Source organism: Anolis sagrei, chromosome 5, assembly GCF_037176765.1.
Source record: "Anolis sagrei isolate rAnoSag1 chromosome 5, rAnoSag1.mat, whole genome shotgun sequence".
Classification (NCBI taxonomy): Eukaryota; Metazoa; Chordata; class Lepidosauria; order Squamata; family Dactyloidae; genus Anolis; species Anolis sagrei.
Genome location: NC_090025.1, coordinates 170,220,729 through 170,243,305, shown reverse-complemented (window position 1 = coordinate 170,243,305; position 22,577 = coordinate 170,220,729). Strand labels below are relative to the sequence as shown.

Sequence of the window (22,577 nt, the reverse complement as noted above, 5' to 3'; positions counted from 1 at the left end):
TATGAATAAACATAACAGTTTAAATAATGCACCAGTAAGGCCTTTTCGCGAACCACCATGAGAATTTCGGGGGGGGGGGGGGCTGAAGCCCTTCAAGCCCCCCCTCCCCCTGGCTACATTTTCTGTTGGTCATGGGGGTTCTGTGTGGGATGTTTGCCCCAATTCTGTTGTTGGTGGGGTTCAGCATATTCTTTGATTCTAGGTGAACTAGAAATCCCAGTAACTACAACTCCCAAATGTCAAGGTCTGTTTCTCCCAAACTCCATCTGTGTTTATATTTGGGCATATTGAGTATTCGTGCCAAGTTTGGTCCAGATCCATCATTGTTTGAGTCCACAGTGCTCTCTAGATGTAGGTGAACTACAACTCCAAAACCCAAGGTCAATGCCCACCAAACCCTTCTAGTGTTTTCTGTTGGTCAGGGGAGTCCTGTGTGCCAAGTTTGGTTCAATTCCATCGCTGATGGAGTTCAGAATGCTCTCCGATTATAGGTGAACTATAAATCCCAGCAACTGCAACTCCCAAATGACAAAATCATAATTTTTTGAGTGATGGTCACTCCTTGTGTAGTGAGACATTTTGTTGCCAAATTTGGTTCTTTTGTTTTTAAGGTACTCATTATACACAGAGCATTTATAGATAGATAGATAGATAGATAGATAGATAGATAGATAGATAGATAGATAGATAGATAGATAGATAGATAGATAGATAGATAGATAGATAGATAGATAGATAGATAGATAGATAGATAGATTAGACTCGTAGCCATCCAATAACCTCGTTGTCCTGTAGGTGGCGCTACCACAGAAGCCTCCAGATTGCTTTGTGCTGCTCCCTTCTGCTTTCCTCTCTCTTGTTCCGGTTTCATTTGGAAGAGGAGGAGGCGAATGGCGTGCAAAGAAGGCAGCGTGCCACTGAAGGTGTCCCAAGACCTCCTTTCTGTGGGGAGCCGAGGAGGTAGCTGAGGTGGAGGGAGAAAGCATCCTGCATATTGGCTCTCACCCTTTTCCATTCCTTTGGCTTCATTACTCAGTATCCTGCTTTTACAGCTATTGGTGCCCTCTCTACACTGTAGAATTTAATGCAGTTTGATCCCATTTTAACTACCATGGCTCAATACTATGGAATCAGGAGATGTTGTAGTTTTACGAGATCTTTAGCCTTCTCTGGCAAACCTTTAGCCTTCTCTGCCTGGTGCCTTACCAAAGTACAACTCTCATTATCCCATAGCATTGAGCCAGTTGAAATTATATCGAACTGCATTAATTCTACAGTGTAGAGCAGGCGTGGGCAAACTTGGGCCCTCCAGGTGTTTTGGACTTCAACTCCCACAATTCCTAACAGCCTACCGGCTCTTAGGAATTGTGGGAGTTGAAGTCCAAAACACCTGGAGGGCCCAAGTTTGCCCATGCCTGGTGTAGAGGGCAACTGAAGTCTTATACATTTAATTTTTGTTTGTGTCAGGAGCTACTTGAGAAACTACAAGTCACTTCTCATGTGAGAGAATTGGCTGTCTGCAAGGACATTGCCCAGGGGACGCCTGGATGTTTTGATGTTGTATTTCCTTGTGGGAGCATGGAGAGCTGGAGCTGACAGAGGGAGCTCACTCACGCTCTCCCCAGATTTAAACCTGTGCAAAGGTTTAACCCATTGCGCCACTGGGAAGTTGTACATGTCTTTTCATATTGTAATACACATATTCCTCATGGCCTTGAATAATGTGCTGTATTGTCTATATTTGTTGCTGTTAAACTTTTCTGTTATGTGCACTTTTAACTATTTCTATTAACACTTTCATAAGGCATCTTGAGCCCTAGAGGGGCAAAGAGATATAAATGAATAAAATAATAAAATATGGATATTACTTATATTAGAGAGTGTACTGTTTAGTAATATTTCAGATACATGAAAATGAATTGTACCTTCAGTGCTGCACTACTATTACCTGTAGTATTCAAATATCACGAAATAGTGCTGCATGGAGTATAGCTCCATCTACACTGACAATTTAATTCATTCGGAAGCTAGCATCAAACTGCAACAGCCAAGCAAGAAACACCCATGAAAGCATGTAAAAGAAAGCCCTTAATGGACATCAGTTTGCATAATCGCCATCTAGACCTCAAACTGATTCCAGAATTTCATATGTATTGTTTACTATTTAGTTACTATATTTCTGTCCCACACCATCTCACCCTGAAGAGGACTCAGAGCGGCTTACAGTTTGGTAAAATTCAATGCCACATAATACATAAGGGGGGGGGGGGGGAAGCAGTACATAACATAATCAATAGACATATAAATACAAATTAAAACCATTAAAACATATTAAAACATATTAAAGATATTAAAACATCATAAAATATATTGAACATTACACCAATCCTATAGTCGTCATTTGGCTGTTTCATTTATATCTGTATCATGATTAAATGTTATACTGCAATTCTGTCACTCAGCGAATGCCTGCTTGCTTACACAACCAAGTTTTAACTTTTTTCCTAAATACCAGGAGGGAGGAGGCTGATCTGATCTCACTGGGGAGGGAGTTCGTGTGCACAGCCAAAGCACTTCCTTCAAAAACTTGTTTGAAACTGCATTAAATGGTCTATATAGATGGGGGCTATGTGACAAATACATTTAGTGTACTAGCTTATCTGCAATATGGTAAAGTCCCCCCCCCCCCCCCATACACACACACACACGTACAAATAGTACAGTCAGTGTGTGCCTACTCAACTGATGTGAAGTTTCTGGATTACAGGTATTCATAAGAGACTGCTGCTCAATTCAAATCATGCTAAAAAGAAAGCCACAAGCTTACAGACAGCCAGACTGCCAAGGAGCAATAGTAAGTACTGAACATCATTAAGGATGTTTCATCTGTAGTGCAATAATAGCCTCAATGTTGGAAATAGCAACCTTCCAAGCCTCCACTAACTGTTTGTTAATGTATACAATTGTTAACCTGTATTCTATGTGTATGTTGATTTTCCAGTTTGGCTGACCTCTTTGATATGGGAGGAGTTATACATGTGGTTATACTGAGCATGTGCAAACTCAGGACTCAATTTTGTGTTTAGTATGCTTTTGAACATTGAAGGTGAATGTTTTCTTTTGGAGGTAGATGTATGCTTATGGACTTCAATGCGATAAGTTTGGTTTCAGACCTCATTGGAGGTGGATGTGTGTGCTCATGGATTTGAGTAAGTACAGATATACTTAAAGACACTTAAAAGACTATGTTTTTGTATACTGAATATATACAAGTTTCTTAGTAAACAAGATATGTTATTTTTCAAATAAGACTGTTTTGTCTCTTGAGTACATGTTTTAAGGGCGTGTATATCTTTTAGGCAACCGCAATTACAATTGCAAATTCTACTTCAAACAACCATCCTCTGCTAACCAGATACATTTTTGTAGTGGCCTGTCTTTATTCTTGGTCGTTTAAAGACGTGGATCTCAGTTTAACAGCTGAGCAACTTGTATGTGCTATTACATTAATACTTTATGAATATGAATTGTCTTAAGGGTTGACTTCTAACAAGGCCCACCATACTTGACTTGTGGTTTTTAGATGATCTCTATGTTCAGGGAGATTTTGCCAAACAGAGGTAACATCATATCTACCTTTGCAATGAGGTTATGGTGCACTGGAATTTCCAATAGATTATGGACTTTACAATACTCAAAATATGTGCAGTGGATCTTTGGAACGGCCCCGGATTATGATTTGGGGATGGGGTGATTTTAATAGTGAATGCAATGTTTTATATGTTTTAATGTGCATTTAATTTTAATTTTTAACTTAAATTTATTTTAACTATTCAAAGCCATTGAATAGTTGCCATATGTAAAGCCGCCTTGAGTCCCCTTCGGGGTAGAGAAAGGCAGGATACAAATAGAGTAAATTCTCTGCCCACTTTTCCTACACAGAAGTACATTAATATTTCTACAAACACTTTTTCATATTTTAGTTTTGGATAGAGTCCAGACCTTTCTACCACAGATGGCCAGTGCAAATGACAAGCTAAGGAAACAAATGGACAGCACATCCATTGAAGAGTTTGATATTGAACACCTAGATCCTTCTACTGAAAATGTAATTGAAATGGTGAGTGTATTAGTTTTTTTTATTTTTGTAACCCAAATCTTTGTCTTTGAATGCTTCACTTTTTTTACAATGTTGAAAAATAATTCGCCTTGCATCTCAAATTCTTTAGTGTATGCTATCTAACGAATGACTGCTTGCCTTATAGCTACCTCAAATCTAAACCTTGTTAGTTTATTATAAAATTGTTGCACTCCAGACCAGGAAAAGCCCTCTGACTTTAAACACCACACAGTTGAGTAGAAATACAATCAATTTATTGAAGATAATTAAAAAGCAGTAAAGTAAAAAGCACTTTAGAGGAATAGGTAAATCAAATTAGGTAGGAAGATAAGCCGGAACAAAATAGTCCAGGGTATTAGTCCATCAAAGTTCATGAAAAACAAAGGCAAAAACTTCTATTTCATGGGAATTCTCTGGTAGCAATTCAGGGAACACACCATCAACTCCACACCCTTCAGGGGCATTCTCATGAGAAAATACACTTTAAACAGGGATCTCCTGGTCATTCTCTGCCTCAATATCATTGGAAACACCATTACCTTCATGAACCTCATTGTCATCATACCCCACATCCAAAGCACCCTGATTCTTAGACACAATCACAGGCTGAGCTCCAACAGAAGTCAAGTTTGCTTATGGTGTTATGCTATCTGAAATAAAAGACTAAATGTCTCCTTATCCCCATCTAGAATCAAGATGCATCGTACTCAGTGCTAGCCAATGCATCTTGACATCTGAAATTAACATTTACAGAAGTTTCTCTTCTGAGGAATAAAAACATGGCAATAATAATTGAGAAATAGCTTCTTTTTTGTTATTTCAAATCAGCTGCTCATGGAAGCTATATAACTGCCTAATTATGAGGGTGATCGACTTATTGTTCAAACTTTAAAGCAATTTTATCTAAACCTGAACCATTAAGAATATAAGCAACATTCTGGATCTCACAACAGTCTGTTGAGTCTATCTTGTTTCTCACTCTGGCCAAGTAATTGCCCATGAGAATCTCAAAACATATATTTTGTCAATTTTCACCACATCAGTTTCTCAATGAATTTATCCAGGTCTCTTTTATGTATTCTGCATCTTGTGGTCATGAATTTCTTAAGAGCTCTTTATAGTTCTGAGCATTGACATGTAATTTAACTGAAACACTGAACTTCAAAATGTCTTTTGTATTTCTTTGGGGGGGTTGCCTTTAAATTGGCCTGCCTTTTAATCTCCAGTTCTCACATAATGATGTTATTCTAGTAACCAGTTTTCTTTGTTGCAGAATGTGGCTTTGGTTGAACTGGATGGTTCTGATACAGAAGAAGAAGATTCAAATTCAGAGGAGGAGTCTGAATGCGAGGACAGCTCCGTCTGTGATGAAGTGACTGTAGACAACATCAAGCTCCCAAAATCAAAAAGTGAAGGCAGAATAGAAATCTTGGACAGTAAAAGTGCGGAATAGACATGTCATCATAATTTCAGACCATAATGATTTCAATGTTCTTTTGGAGAGCTGATCTGTTTCTGGTCACACTGCCTACAGAATAGCTTACTGACTGCATTTCACACTGCTGGAAGACATGCAGGTTGCCTTCAATTCTCAAGATGGAAGAGATGAATGATAGTAAGCATATTTTCTTTCAGAATGCCAGCATGGAGGAGAAATGAGAAAGAAAACATGTAATTGGATGAAAGTTAAGAACTTTTACTGTCAAGCTAGCTCAGGAATTTTGATATTTTGTCTTGCATTAATTTTTCCCAGTTCTTAAATTCTGTTGCACAGAGATCCCTGGAAATTCTTCTGTAACAGCGATCTTCTCCAGCCATTGCTTTGAGTATCTATCTAAATCAGAGTTACTGGTCCAGCAAGACGCTCTTATGAGCAGACAAAAACACTTCAATCTGCTTTGGCGTGAACTATAGCTTGGATAGGAAATGATTAGCTCTGTATATACTGACATAAAGCTCATTTTACTGTGACCATGATGATGTGGGCTGATAGGAGTTGAAGTCCAAAATACCTCAAGCAAAGTGCAAGCTAAGTCTAGCTATGGTAGGACTGAAACTCAGTAACCCAAACCAACATAGCCACTAATGATGAATGCTTGAGGCTGCAGTCTTAACTACATCTGGAGAGATGTGCACCGTAATTTGGATCTATGATCCATAAGTTGCCCTTCTATTTAAGAGTTAACTTTACTTTTACAATAAGGAGAGGGAAGATTTTTATTTCTTGTGGGTAGTAGCTGGTATGCTCAAAACCTTTATAGGTATTTTTTGGGGCACATGGGAAGTGCCATTGAAATCCTGTAGCTTATTTTTCTGGTGTTCGGAAGGCTCATATTTATAAAAGAGTGTGCCTTATATTTCCAGCCACTTCATCTGAATTCTAGGAGCCCCCAGTGGCGCAGTGGGTTAAACCCTTGTGCCGGCAGGTCTGAAGACTGACAGGTTGTAGGTTTGAATCTGGGGAGTGTGCGGATGAGCTCCCTCTATCAGCTCCAGCTCCCCGTGCCTCCCACAAGGATGGTAAAACATCAGAACATCCAGGCGTTCCCTGGGCAGGGTCCTTGCAAACAGCCAATTCTCATACCAGAAATGACTTGCAGTTTCTCAAGTCACTCCTGACACAGAAAAAAACCTGAATTCTATGGGATAATTTATTTTGGAAGTATTTAGTCGAGGATCCCTTTCATGCCACAAATGTTGATTCCACTTTAACTTCCATGCCTATATCGTTTGGATCGGTGGGGTTTATACTTTAAGGAGGTACTAGAGACCCCTGGGTGGTACTGAAGGCCTCACTAAACTACAAATCCTAGGATTCCATAGGGTAGAACCATGGCGATAAAAATGAATATATAGTGTTAAATGTACACTATGCATTTGGGATTATCTTTTCTTAAAGAAACAGATGCAATAAGTTTGTTTTAGTAACTGATTTAGAATGCTCTGTATTTATAATTTTGAATATACAAATCTGCTTATACAATATGCCACTCTTACATTTTGTTATTTTTACAATTCCATAAATAGAAACAGCATGATTTATAGAATTGCTCAGGTCAAAATGTAGTTGTGTCCAGCAACCGGAAGGCTTGCATCAGCATCTCCAATGCAGAAACGACAGACAAGGGTTTGCAGGGAACCCCACTCACTGCGTTGCCACTGCTGCCTTTTGACCCTGCTCTGCAGACATGTGCTTCAGCTGCTCTGTGTTGGAGTCATCAGGGCCTTTCTGTTAATGATCAGAGAGAGCAGCCATTTAACCACGTAGTTCAGTGGTTCTCAGTGGCCTTCAGTTCCCAGAAATCCTAACAGCTCGTAAACTGGCTGGGATTTTTGGGAGTTGTAGGCCGGAACACCTGGGGACCCACAGGTTGAGAACCACTGACGTAGTCGAAGGTGAAGGCCTGCAGGCCACTGAGAGTGAGCTCCGTGGCATCGGCGCTTAAGATGGCCTACTGCTGCTTCATCTCAAGCTTCATAATGAGGCAGTGGGGCATAAAGTTGATTTTGACGTAATCTTTGAAAGTCCATGTTGGCTGTACTCATCTGCAGGGCCATCTCCAGCAAAGCCTCCATCTGGATGAGGATGATGTCCTCCATGGGCTTCTTGGTCAGGACTATGTAGTGGATGTAGAAGTCCCCTTGGTTCATTAGGAAGTAGTGCTTGATGGAGCATAAGTGGGCCACGAGCTTCTTGTCTTCCATGAGGAAGTCCAGGAGGACCTTAGTGGCATAGCTCTAGACCTTCTCAAGCTTCATGTACTCCCACTCCTTCAATGTGTAAATGACCTCCTTGGCAGCTCCTGTTCTTGCCACACTCCTGGACTGGTAGGATCTCGAAATAAATTGGTCTTGGTCAGGTAGAGGCAAAGCTTATGCAATATGCAAAATCATTTTTATTTGAAATTAGCTTATTTTGTGAATTTTAAGTATAATTGTTCAAATAATAATAATAATAATAGTCTTCCGCCCTATTTCCCCGAGGGATCTCAGCGTGGATTCCAGCATACAAACACAAATACCAGTGCCTAGAAACAACCATAACACAGATAAAGGTAAAAGACTCCCCTTCCGGCTCTAGGGGATGGTGCTCATCTCAATTTCTAAGCCAAAGAGCCTGTGTTTTCTGTAGAAGCCTAAGCCATGTGGCTGGCATGACTGCATGGTGCACCGTTAACTTCCCGCCGAGGTGGTACCTATTGATCTCACATTTGCATGTTTTCAAACTGTTAGGTTGGCAGAAGCTGGGGCTAATAGTGGGAATTTACATCATCCCACCGATTCAAACTGCCAACATGATCAGCAGGTTCAGCAGTGCAATGGTTTAATCCATTGCACCACCACAATCTTAACTGGTTGGCAAAAAAAAACCCCAACTCTTAATCTGCCATTTTAGGCATTATTGCAAGTCCAATTGAACAAGAATGGCTTGTTTGTGAATAAACAAATAAATAATATCTGGCCATTAATTTTACAATGGAGTTGGATGAAATTTCAGAATATTGTGCAAGTAAAAAAATGAGATGTGGTGTAGTGGGTTGAGCACTGGACTGCAACTCAGAAGACCAGAGTTTGAATCTTTACTCAGCCATGAAGCCCACTGGGTTAGCTTGGGCAAGTCACACACTCTCAGCCTACAAGCAGTCAATGAAAACTCTTCTGAACAAATCTTGCCAAGGAAACCAGTGATAGGTTTGCCTTAGAGTTGCTATAGGATGGAAATGTCTTTAGTCACACAACAGCAACAAAACAAAGGTTAAATATTTTCAATATCATTGAAATAGGTCTGACTTTAGAGTGCCTATGGAAAACTCGATTTGGCCTAACATTTTTTAAAGGTGTATGAAACAATGAAAGGCAATTATAGCTGTTTCTTAAATGACCAAAACATTGTAGAATCTAAGCAATATAATAAAGCAATCAGTAGAACATGGATTGGGAATATCTGGCCCTTGAGTTCTTGTCCCTTGGAGCCGCCATAATTCTTTTGCATCGGCCATGCAGATGTTTCTGGGAGATGAAATCTAGGATATCTGAAAGGGCAAACTCTTGCTGCCATATTCTGGGATTGTAAAATACCATGTAACACATCCAGCACAAATGAGGTTTAATAATTGGCCTCTACACTTCTGATTACACATCACTCATTGGTCAACAAAATTATAAAATAGTTGATGTAGCTTTTATATGTATAGTTCAATACAAATTATAATAGGATTTCTGCATCATAAGAAATCATAGTAAGTGCACTTCCTTGAATGTATTTACAGTGTTTATGGCACATTTGTTTTCCCCACTGCAAAGAGAAGCAGAATGCTGATGTCAAACACATTTTAAAAGAAACTTAAGTTACACATGACTACATTGGACAGGCATGGAACATTAGTATTTTGCTTCTCACATAGATAAAACATTCACACTGCAAAATCAAGAGGTTGGATGTTTCAGGATGCTGTTCTCTAGATTCCCCACTTGGAGGCTTTTAAGCAGAGGCTGGATAGCCATCTGTCGGGGGTGATTTGAGTGCAATATTCCTGCTTCTTGGCAGGGGGTTGGACTGGATGGTCCATGAGGTCTCTTCCAACTCTTTGATTCTATGATTCATCAGGGCATGATATGAGCATTCAAGTTCACTGCACACAGTGGAGACCACACAGTAAAAAAGGCTAGAAGAGAAGAGATCTCTGATATTTCAAGACTTAAGATCGAGCAAGACTCAAAAATGCAGGTCTTTGTTCATGGATCCATATGTATAATAAACACTTGGCACAAACAGTTTAAAAGAGAATATTTTGTTCCTTTTTTGACTGCAAATGATGTTCTGGTTTGTGTATTAATGCCAGGAACAGTCTTCTACTCAACATTTACCTTTCTTGTTTTGCCTTGTGCTCAAGGAAATATTTAAAAGTTCAAGGTATTGGCAAGAGAACGGTTTAGTTACATAAAAAGAGCAGCTTAATATTCCACAGTTACTGCTTTTGTTCTCAGGTATTCATGAAGAGCTTCTTCACCTGAAGGAAATGAGGAAATAACGTTATCCACTTTGCTTTTACAAGAAACAATGTAGAACCATAAACTAATGCATTGTTGAAAGCTTTCATGGCCGGAATCACTGGGTTGCTGTGCATTTTCTGGGCTTTATGGCCATGTTCCAGAAGCATTCTCCCCTGACGTTTCACCTACATCTATGGCAGGCATCCTCAGAGGTTGTTTTAATTGGCAAGTGGACTGGGGCTGCCAATGGAGCACAATGAATGGGGGAATAATACTTTAGTGTGATGTGTTTCAAACTATAGGTTTTGGATTGCATCTACCCTGATTTTGCAGACTAGAGTGTATGGGATCTAGGTGAAAAAATACAGAAGGCACCAGCTTATCTTCCTCATACTATAGGGCAGGGCTTCTTAAACTTTTCCACTTGGGACCCATTTTGGCCCAAGAAATATTTATATAACTCTGGGTATATATGTATATAAATTAAGTATACATATTTTTAAAACATTATAGATAACAAATCAGCATTTGCAAGGCTTGCTAAACAGGCTCATTTTCCTTTTTATGAAGTACAGCTAAAGCACCTTTTGCAGAGCCCACTGTAAACACTGCACAACCCATTTGTGTAAATGTTTAACACAGCCATTAGGTAATGTCCAGAAAATTCTTACTGTTGCCAAATTTTTTGTGACTCCCAACATTGAGCGAAGGTGTCCCCATTAGGGGTTGGGACCCACAGTTTAAAAGGAGTGCTCTAGGGAACTCCCCATCACTGTATTGGATCTTATGAATGTTGTACAGATTCATTTCATGCAGGCCAATGAGCAGACTTCTGTAGTCAATTACCTTGTATTAACTAAAGAGTCTTATCTTTAAAATACATCCAATGTATCTGTAGATAGCAATTGCACCCATAAAGTGAAGGTGTACAGCTACAAGGTAATATTGAACTATAGCTCCTATAATCCCTGACTGTATTGGCTGGAGGTGCCAAGAATTGGTGTCAGACAACAATTGAGGAAGTCACAGGTTTGTAAAACCCCACTCTAAAAAATAAATTAGATGCACATTTAATTAAAGTAGGGGGGGGGAATTGTATATATATATATATTTAAAAGACTTCCTGCAGAACCATGTCTTTATAATTAAAAGGCAACTTACCTAGATCTTTTCCAAACCCAGATTGCTTAAATCCACCAAATGGGGCTGCCACATCAGTTTTATTGTAGGTGTTAATGAAAACTGTTCCAGCATCTAGTTTGTCACTGACATACAGAGCTTTGTTAATATCTTTGGTGAAAACCCCTGAAGCCAGACCGTATTCTGTTCTGTTGGCTCGTTCTAATACCCCATCAACATCCCTACAAGATGAGAAAACATGTCAATCCGAAGCAACATAGACTGCATTAAAGACTCTGAGCTAATATCTACCTAGCTTTTTCCTCAACATCCCCAACCACAAAACCATTCATCTATGGATAGCATATTTCAGCGGTTACAAAGTAATATATAGGGAGATATCTATAGCTTAAAACTGATATCAAATTTGTAGAAGAAACTGCATTGGTGGACTTCAATCATATTGCACGTGTTGTGTAATATAACAATGTAATCCTCATTTGTGCCACCCTTTCCTTGTGCATTGTCCAGAACTTGGTCTCCATAACTACAAAATCTACAATAAAATCTCGCAATTACCCAACCTCATCTTCTGTTATAATATCAAGCAGGCAACACATCTATTAGATGTATGTTCATAACCCTACTCAAATGTTTTGTCCATGCAATTAGCAATTGCATGACGTTGACTCATATTCTGTCTCATCCACAAAAGGATGTCTATAGAACACAGAGCCTGCTTTATGCATTATAGCATTTTGCTGCAAGAACCAGTCTACCCAACAAGCAGAATGTATCCAAATGCATTAGGCTATTGCTCTCTTCTTTCCCACTTTTGTGGATAATGGAGATGGAAACATAGCCCTGCTTTATGTGATAATTAAGTAACTACCAGTCAGCAGTCAGAAATTCAAAATAAAAGAGCCCACTGGAGAACTACAGTGGAACATACCCATCTTTAAACTTGGAAATTACCATTACAGGACCAAAAGACTCTTCACGTGCAATATACATATGGTCTTCAACATCTGTGAAAATGGTAGGTTCCATGAAAAAGCCTAATAAGAGAGAAAGTAGAATACTAAATGCAAATTCTGAAATTATCTCAGGTTTTCTCTATCTTGCTACATGAATTGTAATGTGATAACTTCAGTGTGGCTGATTGTAGTAGTGATGATAGTAGTCCAATGTTGTTGCCTTCTTAGAGCAGCAACATTAATTAATTTGATCAATGGATAAACAAATTTTGCTCAATGTAAAACAGTGCCTCTGATTTAATCAAAATTTAATTGAGCATGGTTATCACATCTAAATATGTAAAGCACCTTGTAAAAATTCATATTAATTTATTTTCATATCTAGGAAATGCTCCCAGTGGAGGCAAATGGGAAAAGGGATAAGAGACAATGCTCAAGCAACAGGTATAAGGAGCTTGAGTGTAAGATCTGTCCTGTGGCCCTGGCAGCCAATAGCCTCCATCTCAACATCCACTCTGTTTTCTAATCTAGATGTTAAATACGCTGTCCAAGGTACTGAACTCTGTCTGCAAAATAAATTTAATATCTTGAATAGTTTCTTTCAGAGTAAAACATGGAGTGTTGTTCCCACCATTAACATGGAACTCGACCTTCACAAATAGTTGCTTACTTAGGCCTTCTTCAAACTGGCACCCTCTATTCAGAACAAGCGACACAGTTTTCTATTTACTTTGTTAGAAGGAATGCGCAATAGGTATGTGCCGTATTACATTACTTATTTCCACAAGGGAAAGATCAATCAGTTTTCTCTCTCTGTAAAACAATTATATAGACTGCCATGACCCTCTCTTGGCTCCTGCTTCCCACCTCTATGCAATATTGGGACTGTGAAGGGAGAATCAAGAGAGTTTGTGAAGCTGTAGCCTCACCATTTGTAGTCTGACAGATGGTTCATACGATTGCATCATGATTGCATGTCAAGTGTCAGAACGCAGCCCATTATTATTTTCTTCACCGATCTGCCCCTGTACTGCTCTCTCAGATTTTGGGAGACAGATAATAGGAAAGCTGGAACTGGAGGGGTGAAAGTAGTCCTTGAGACTATTTGAGGACCGAGAGGGAAATGAGAAAGCAACTTGAGGAAGATCGGAGATTTCAGAAACTTAAAAACCCATTTTTCCAGTTTTTGTATTTGAAGCTTATTTGCAGCTCTAGTTGTCTAATGTTTTGTATTTGAAGCTTATTTGCAGCTCTAGTTGTCTTCTCAGTGGTGGCCCCCCACCTGTGGAACTCACTCCCAGTGGATATCAGGGCATCGACATCACTCCTGTCCTTTAGGAGAAAGACAAAGACGTGGTTGTGGGACCAGGCCTTCGGGCAGTCTGCTAACTAGATAGGACAACCAGGCAATTAGGACCGGCAGGACTGATATATTTGGACTGATAAATGTGGAAGAAAACTCTGAACCATGAGATAGCGAACACTGACTGGCAAGAAGGAAGAAGTGGTTGTATCGGTTTGTATGAAATTTTACTGGTTTTATTGGTTTTAACGGGTTTAGATGCAATGTATTGTTGTTGTTGTTGTTGCTAATTTGTTATTTTGTTTTATTGCTTATTATTGTGTATTATGTATGCTATGGGCATCGAATTGTGCCTTGGATGTGTAAGCCGCCCTGAGTCCCCTTCGGGGTGAGAAGGGCGGGGTAAAAGTAAACCAAATAAATAAATAAATAAATGTTATGTGTCAAAAACAATGTAACAAGTAAAAGGGATCTTCCTTCTCTAGTACAAGAAGAATTACAAGCAATATAATGAGCTATTGTTTACTACAACCAGGGCAGACACAGCAACATATAACAAGAACTCATTATATTTAAACAGATATATTCCATTTCAGTCAATATGATCTAGTGGTTTGAGTGCCAGACAACAGAGTTTGAACTTGTACTCAAAAATCTACTGGATGAAATTGGGCAAAGTACATCCTTTCAGCCTTCTAGGAAGGCAATGGCAAGCTTCCTTGAAGAAATTCCTAAGTAAGGCTCACCATAAGTCAGAGTTTGTATTTCTAGGGTGCAAAGATTACTGCAGATGCAGACTACAGCCAAGAAATCAGAAGATGTTTACTTCTTGAAAGGAGAACAATGACCAATCTCGATAAAATAGTGAAGAGTAGAGACATCACACAGGCAACAAAGATCCGCATAATTAAAGCAATGGTATTTCCTGTAGTAACCTATGGATGTGAGAGCTGGACCATAGGGAAGGCTGAGTGAAGGAAGATAGATGCTTTTGAGCTGTGGTGTTGGAGGAAAATTCTGAGTATGGCTTGGACTGCAAGAAGATCCCACCAGTTCATACTTCAGGATATAAAACCTGACTGCTCATTGGAGGGAAGGATATTAGAGGCAAAGATGAAGTACTTTGGCCACATAATAAGAAGACAGGAAAGCTTAGAGAAGACGATTATGCTTGGGGAAATGGAAGGAAAAAGGAAGAGGGGCTGATCTAGGACAAGATGGATGGATGGTATCCTTGAAGTGACTGGCCTGATTCTGAAAGAGCTGGGGGTGGTGACGGCCAACAGGGAACTCTGGCGTGGGCTGGTCCATGAGGTCATGAAGAGGCGGAAGCGACTGAACAAATAAACAACAACAATAGGTCGGAGTTGCTTGAAAACACATAATAACTACAGGGGTTTGGTGGGGTGTGGTTGGGATGACCCCCAGGCCCACAAAAATGCCCATCTCTGGTTAAAAACAATTAAACAAATGGCCTCTTGTATAATTGGGACACGATCAATCTGATCCAGCATTACTCTGGGGAAATACCTTATTTGCTTAGGTTGCCACAATAGATGTAGAAAAGGATAAGCCCTCAGCATGTAGAGTTATAGGATGAAATATTGTCCTGGGGAGAGGCTTTCAAAGGGTACAAGATTTACTGGATCTATCCATCTGAGAACAAACAAAGAAGTCCATACCCAAAACGGGCAATGTGACTTGGGTCCCTTCCTAAGCCCTGCAGTGTTGCACTATAGCCCTGGAGCACTTTTTCACTCAACACCACACAATGTTGAGATAAATAAGTATAAAAGGGAAAAGGCAAGTCAAAAAACAAGAAGCAGAAAAAGTACAAAAAGTAATTCCCAACAAGATCAAGAGTTCATCAGCTTTTGAATCAAGGCATCGAAAGGCAATCCACAGAGCAAAACAGAGCAAAATAATCCTCAAGCAGGATATTGTTCAAGAGTTATATCCATAAACATGAAAATAGGAACACAAGAAATGTAAAACCACCAAGGACATGGTCATAAACCGAAATCAAACCCAGAATCTTGAAATACAGGAACCCGGAACATAGGACTAGAAGGAGGAGCTGTTCCCCCTTTTACAATGTTGTTTCCACTAAAGGCCTGAGAGTCCAGAAACCACTTAAAAGGCCACAATTTCTCCCATGAAATCACTTTGCACAAATCTGCTTTTTTCTCTCCTTATTTCTAAGCCTCTGAGAAAAACGAGTTTGTCTTTGTTTTACATTCTGCCTCCTAACTTCAAGGCGACTTGATCTGGAAAAACCTTTGTCTCTCATATTCTCTTCCAAAGGCCACTCTGGCCTATTCTCATGGGAACTGATATCAATTTATCCTCTGAGCACTCAGAAAGTTCATCTGATACTTGCCAAGCTACAACATGCAGAAATATTCACCTACCTCACTTCTCCCATGTTGAAAGTGCAATAACAAGAGAGCGGGAAAGAGGGGGAAATAAACAGAGGCTCAATATGGATTGCCTGGGTAAGTATTTAGATCTGTATTATCAATTCCCGTTTTGCTTCCTGAAGCTGACATAAATCTTCTTGGCCTCATGGTAGCAATGAGACTTGGATGTTCCAAGTCAGAATGCTTCATAGTGGTCAGTTGCCATGCCTTATAATCAAGTAGTCTTACTTTTGTAGGTCTTTTAATCCTTCTTTAAGCATTGGTTTACCTGGTCTACATACTTGTCGTCCTCCATAGACTAGTGTAGCTCCTTCTTTCACTCCAGTTTCACAGTACTCCAAAAGTTTTTCCATGTGTGCTTTATGGTTTTGTGGACCATGATCTGTAGATCTATCTAGTGGATCACCAATTTTCATCTTGCTCGTTTCCTCCACCTATATTATATAATGCAAGCAAAATGTAAGGCCTTTTCAGATAATTATGTCCAAACCCCATCCAAAACAGTAGCAAGAACCAGGGTGATTGAAATTAATTGAGTGGGGAAAGTGTCAAAGTGAATTACAATGTATATGAATCCTTAGAGGGGAGAAAAGAGGCAGAACATGAATGAAAGAGCAGGGTTGAAAGTACAATTTAGATAAGTCAAAAGAGCAAGTCATTATAGTGCAATGCAAACTATGAAATTAACACTGTAATGCTTCTCCCATGTTGAAAGTGGAATAAGAAGAGAGCAGGAAAGAGGAGGACCGGATTGTGATGCAACTGGTTGGGAGTCAGCTGCATTAAAATCACTACTGACTGAGGGGGTCATGAGTTCGAAACCAGCCCAGGTTGGAGTGAGCTTCTAGCCATTTGTCTAGCTTGCTCTCGACCTTTGCAGCCTGAAAGACAGTTGCATCTGTCAAGCAGGAAATTTAGGTACCACATATGCGGGGAGGCTAATTTAATGAATTTACGATGCCATAAAACTCTCCAGCAGCATGCAAAAGAATGAGGAAGTACTCTATTGGTGTCATAAGTGAATGGTGAAGCGATAGCTCCCCCAGTGGCTGGAATTCAAAAAGCATACCCTCATGAAGCTGGAAAGTTAAATAGCCTCCGTGTCTCTGTATATGTTGTGTGTCTATGGCATTGAATGTTTGCCATGTATATGTGCATTGCGATCTGCCCTGAGTCCCCTGCAGGGTGAGAAGGGCAGAATATAAATACTGTAAAATAAATAAATAAATGCTAGTATAACAGATTTATTTTGAAGCACCCAAATAAAGTTTCTTACCACTCTCCTAACAAATTCATCATGAATTGATTCTTCCACAAAGAGCCTCCCAGCTGCGATGCAATTCTCCCCTTTATTGAAGAAAACTGATCCCATGCCCTGCATCAGAAAAGAGAGGATGAAATTCTATAAGTATCCTCAAGTCAACTCCTGCAGCCAAAATCCTAGCAGACCCCTGGCAAAAGGAGATAGCAGAAAATGGTCAGGAGACTCCTTTAAAAATTGTTTGTGTATGTTTATAAGAAGACCTACCATTCTCACAGCTTTGTCAAGATCACAGTCATTAAATATGATCAATGGTGATTTTCCACCCAGTTCTAGAGAAACTTTTTTCAGGTTGCTCGCAGCACAACTACATTGAAAAGAGAAATGAAATCAGCAAGGAAGTAAATGACAAGCTTTCATAATTTAGTACCCTTCAGTTAATAACATTATATAAATAGGGACATTCCTATATATTTACTGATTTGCTTAGTCCCATCCAAAACTATTCAAATTAGGTAATCTATGTTCATACAATAATTGGAGCCTACTCTTTATATTGTTGTGTTATTTTTTATGATTTAACTAGATTTTGAGCCACCTCCCTTGGGTGTATTTTACTTGGGTATATTTTCAAGGGAATTCAAACTATATCAGTAAACAAGTGGGGCTGTTTGTATGAAAAGGGGTACAACCATGTCTGATTCAAAAAAGTAAGAGAATCCAAGCTAATATCTCAAAATATTGAGGGCTTTATTCAGATACAAAGAAGTTCAGGGCTGGAAGGCAAACTAATTGAGAGCCAAAAATGTCTGCATATTTTACTGTAAAGCTCTTAGTGGGAGAAATGATGTCTTAGGAGAGACGTCTAAACTTTGCCGAATGTGAGAAAAACATAGCCTGTCCTAACATTAAGAAACTACCACATAACCATATCATGGGAGAAAAGCAGCCGCTATCAAGGAGATTATACAAATTATAAAAATGAAAAATCTAATAAAAATGCAGGGAAAACATTACCTCTTCATTATCTGTTTTCCAATTGGTGTTGAACCAGTAAAGCCAAGTTTACGAATATCTGGGTGTTCTGACAAGCGTTTTCCTGCTACACTACCTTCACAAAACAGGTAAGATTAAATACAGTGATGTTTAGTAAGCTGTAAGTTGTTGTTCTTTGGTTACTATTTAAATGTGTCACACTCCTCACAATCTACTATTGGATTGAAAAGATGGATATTTCTATTACCTGATCCAGGTAGAATATTTATGACACCTTTGGGAAATCCTGCTTTAACAGAGAGCTCAGCAAACTTTAAGGCAGTCAGTGGAGTGACCTAAATAAAAGCATACAGATAAACCAGACAACATGTCATTTTCAGATATAGATGTGTTTTCAGAGAATATATTTCAAAGTAAGCATAGCATATACTGCAACATTTACTTTCAAAATATAAAGTAAAATATCTACTACTCTGATTGGGGAAATTAGAAATTTTAACAGCAGTTATGTTTATTAGAATGGCTCCCTGATGGTGCAGTGGGGTTGTACCATTGAGCTGCTGAATTTGCTGACTAAAAGGTTGGCGGTTCGAATCTGGGAAGCAGGGTGAGCTCCCACCTTTAGGCCCAACTTCTGCCAACTTGGCAGTTTGAAAACATGCAAAATGTGAGTAGATCAATAGATACCACTTCTGTGGGAAGGTAATGGCACTCCATGCAGTCATGCTGGCCCCATGACCTTGAAGGTGTCTATGGACAACACTGGCTCTTCGGCTTAAAAATAGAGATGAGCACCAACCCTCAGAGTCAAACACAACTAGACTTAATGTCAGGGGAAACCTTTACTTTTATGTTTATTAGATTGGAGCATGCAGTTGTTTACATATTTTAATACTCTTCCTAATACTTGCTCTAGCTGAGACCGAAGTTTTGAATAGATCCACACATTTGCTAGCACTTCATTTATTTTGCACTTAAAATGTTTTTGCTGTACTAAATTCTTCACAGATTCTTTGCAGTAGCATGAAAACCTCTACCTCCTCAAATCACCCATATTTATCCCAGTTCTTTTTGTGACAACAAAATTATTATGCATATTTATCTGGGACTTCTGAGAGTTGAAATACAAAATGTCTAGAAGAGCAAAGTTTGAGAAGCATTCTTGTGTTTCAATATGCAGCAACAATGACAATGACAACAACTTTAACAATGTTGTTGTTGTTGTTCATTCGTTCAGTCGTCTCCGACTCTTCGTGACCTCATGGACCAGCCTACGCCAGAGCTCCCTGTCGGCCGTTACCACCCCCAGCTCCCTCAAGGTCAGTCCAGTCACTTCAAGGATGCCATCCATCCATCTTGCCCTTGGTCGGCCCCTCTTCCTTTTGCCTTCCACTTTCCCCAGCATAATTGTCTTCTTTAGGCTTTCCTGTCTCCTCATGATGTGGCCAAAGTACTTCAACTTTGTCTCTAGTATCTTTCCCTCCAGTGAGCAGTTGCGCTTTATTTCCTGGAGGATGGACTGGTTGGATCTTCTCGCAGTCCAAGGCACTCTCAGCACTTTCCTCCAACACCACAGCTCAAAAGCAACTTTAACAATAATAATAATAAATATGTTATTTATAGACCACCATTTCTCCCTAAGGGGACTCAGAGTGGTTTACATACAAAAAGGCAAACATTCAATGCCGTAGTCAACAAATATACACCAATCAAAGTAAAACAAAATAACACCAACAAACTTATAACTAAAGAGATAATAGAAATAAAAATAGAATAATAATGGAAAATTCAAATATTTCAATAGAAAACATAATTACACTAAAAACATGTTCCCTGGACAGTTAAACAACTGAAATGTATAAAAAAGTGACTAACATCAGCTGTAATTTAAAATGTACCGTAGCTGCCATTGACCTACCTGGTACATTTTTTAACGTTATTGATATTTAATTCTGTTTTAATGTTTGTATATCGGTAGATTTCAAATTGTATTGAAATGCTTTTCATGTAAGCTGCTTTGAGTCTCCTTTATGGAGAGAAAAAGTGGGGTAGAAATAAACATAACAACAACAACAACAACACCTGTGCTGGTTTCAGAACCAAAGTATTGCCAGCAGCTAAGCATGCGGCACTCTTCCAGGCGAGCATCATCAGAGGGTAATTCCAAGGAATGATAATTGCACAGACTCTGTAAGTAGGATAGGGATAGGGGAGAAAAATATCAAAAATACACAGATGACACAAACTGGCTATTGGTAGAAGTTTAAAACTAGTTTGGTTTCATTAGCAAAAAGAAAAAACAAACAATTATGCTTACCCTAAGGGCTCTTTCTTGGTGAAAGTTAAGTTACGATTTGGACGTGCATGGTTTATCGGGATGGTAGAACCCTAAATTGAATGAAAGCATTCTTGTAAAAAAATCACACTAGTGATGAAATATTCTCGTATGTTCATGTTAATTAATTAATTAAGGTAAGTTTGAGGATTTGATTTCTCTTCTGCTTTTGCTTGTGAAACAATTCAATCAGCAGACTCTGTGGCTAGATCTACACTGCCCTATATCCCAGGATCTGATCGCAGATTATCTGCTTTGAACTGGATTATATAAGGGCCCTTCCACACAGTCATATAACCCAGAATATCAATGCAGAAAATCCCGCAATTTCAGTATTGAATTTGATAATCTGAGTCCAGATTGCCATATATTCCAATTCAAAGCAGATGTGGGATTTTATTTAGCTGTGTGGAAGTGGCCTGAGTCTACATTGCCAAATAATCTGGCATAAGAAGATAATCTGGGATCGGATCCTGGGATATAGGGCAGTGTAGACCAAGCCTGTCTCACACAGACCTCCCATATTTTGTAAATTCCTATGTATAAGGAGAGTTTTTGTTTCTGTTGCTAGGGTAAGCAGATGTCAGGCTTCCAGGAAACACTATGCAATATGGTGATTTCTCTCATGAAGAAAAGCCTGTGAAAGGGCTGCCTTGGGTTGGTAATTTCACTGCAAAGGACTGAAGTGTGCAAAAAGACACAGTTCCCTTCTTTCATTCATGACTGTTCATATATGAGCTTGCCTGTATTTTGTCACACCATCCAGCAAAATATCGAAATGTTTGCACTGACATCCCGATGTGGGTCTTCAGAGCAAGTGTGTAAACAGCTCCCGAATCAATGGTTTCAATGGTTGCCAGTTCCTCTTGATGTTCTTCCATCAGGTCTGCAAGTCTTTAAAGAGACATTGAAAAATATATAAAGGACATATATAGAACTTGGTAAAAGTAAAATTCTCCTAACTCGGTATTCTGGAAGGGGATGATTGACCTACAGTTGAAAATGGTTCTCACTCTGAGGAATTTGTTTTTCATTCAGCAAATAAATTAAATACATCCTGAAGACATGGCTGGAACATCATTTCACATTTCTATGTGCATACAGGAACAATTATGGATGCAGAAGGGAAAGGAATGACAGCCAGTGCGATGTACCCTTTAGAATGTCAGATTCAAACAACAAGGTTGTTGTTGTTTATTTGTTCAGTTGCTTCCGACTCTTCGTGTTCTCATGGACCAGCCCACAACAGAGCTCCTTGTCAACCATCGCCACCCCCAGCTCCTTCAAGGTCAATCCAGTCACTTCAAGGATACCATCTTGTCCTTGGTCAGCCCCTCTTCCTTTTTCCTTTCATTTTCCCAGGCATCGTGATCTTCTCCAAGCTTTCCTGTCTTCTCATTATGTGGCCAAAGTACTTCATCTTTGCCTCTAATATCCTTCCCTTCAGTAAGCAGCCAGGCTGTATTTCCTGGAGTATGGACTGGTTTGATCTTCTTGTGGTCCAAGGCACTCTCAGAATTTTCCTCCAGCACCACAGTTCAAAAGTGTTTATCTTCCATCAGCCAGTCTTCTTTATGGTCCAGCTCTCGCATCCATAAGTTACTATGGGGAATACCCTTGCTTTAACTATGCGGATCTTCGTTGCCAGTGTGATGTCTCTTCATTATTTTATCGAGATTGGTCATTGCTCTCCTCCCAAGAAGTAAATGTTTTCTGCTTTCCTGGCTGCAGTCAGTGCCTGCAATAATCTTTGTGCACAGAAAAACAAAGTCTATTGAAAAATGTTTTCAACAAGAACCCAGGTTCAAATTCCTGTTCAGACATGAAGCTTGTTGGGTAACCTTGACCAGCTACTCTCTGGCTTATTGTGATTATAGGCTTATTGTGACTATAAAAGTTCAAGGGAGACGAAGGAAAAATCATGCATGTTCCCTCAAACAATTGGGATAAAGAATCTAGTATAAATAAAGTCAAATAATTAGAAAATTCTTAGATACCACTATTACATTTTTAAAATTTATTTGTCAACCTTTGCCCCAGGAAAGGCTTCGA

The 22,577-nt window shown here is 39.3% G+C and overlaps 2 protein-coding genes across 3 annotated transcripts in view; one reads left to right on the top strand and one right to left on the bottom strand.

Moving 5' to 3' along the window:
• Positions 1-870: 870 nt before the first annotated feature.
• Positions 871-6,987, top strand: NOPCHAP1 (NOP protein chaperone 1). Its single transcript, XM_060776910.2, has 4 exons — positions 871-960; positions 2,768-2,854; positions 3,984-4,120; positions 5,394-6,987. Exons 1-4 carry the CDS (start codon positions 891-893, stop codon positions 5,571-5,573), a joined length of 474 nt encoding a protein of 157 aa, XP_060632893.2. The 5' UTR covers positions 871-890; the 3' UTR covers positions 5,574-6,987.
• ALDH1L2 (aldehyde dehydrogenase 1 family member L2) overlaps positions 5,919-22,577 on the bottom strand; it is a 41,061-nt gene continuing 24,402 nt past the window's right edge. For both annotated transcript variants that reach the window (XM_060776911.2, XM_060776912.2), the window contains exons 13-23: positions 21,269-21,419; positions 20,508-20,578; positions 20,273-20,378; positions 18,438-18,525; positions 18,212-18,305; positions 17,462-17,561; positions 17,210-17,308; positions 16,202-16,367; positions 12,186-12,291; positions 11,276-11,475; positions 5,919-10,131 (exon numbers count right to left, since the gene is read on the bottom strand). In XM_060776911.2, coding sequence (XP_060632894.2) covers positions 10,076-10,131; positions 11,276-11,475; positions 12,186-12,291; positions 16,202-16,367; positions 17,210-17,308; positions 17,462-17,561; positions 18,212-18,305; positions 18,438-18,525; positions 20,273-20,378; positions 20,508-20,578; positions 21,269-21,419 — 1,237 coding nt within the window. In that variant the 3' untranslated portion in view covers positions 5,919-10,075. The remainder of the gene's footprint in view (positions 10,132-11,275; positions 11,476-12,185; positions 12,292-16,201; positions 16,368-17,209; positions 17,309-17,461; positions 17,562-18,211; positions 18,306-18,437; positions 18,526-20,272; positions 20,379-20,507; positions 20,579-21,268; positions 21,420-22,577) is intronic.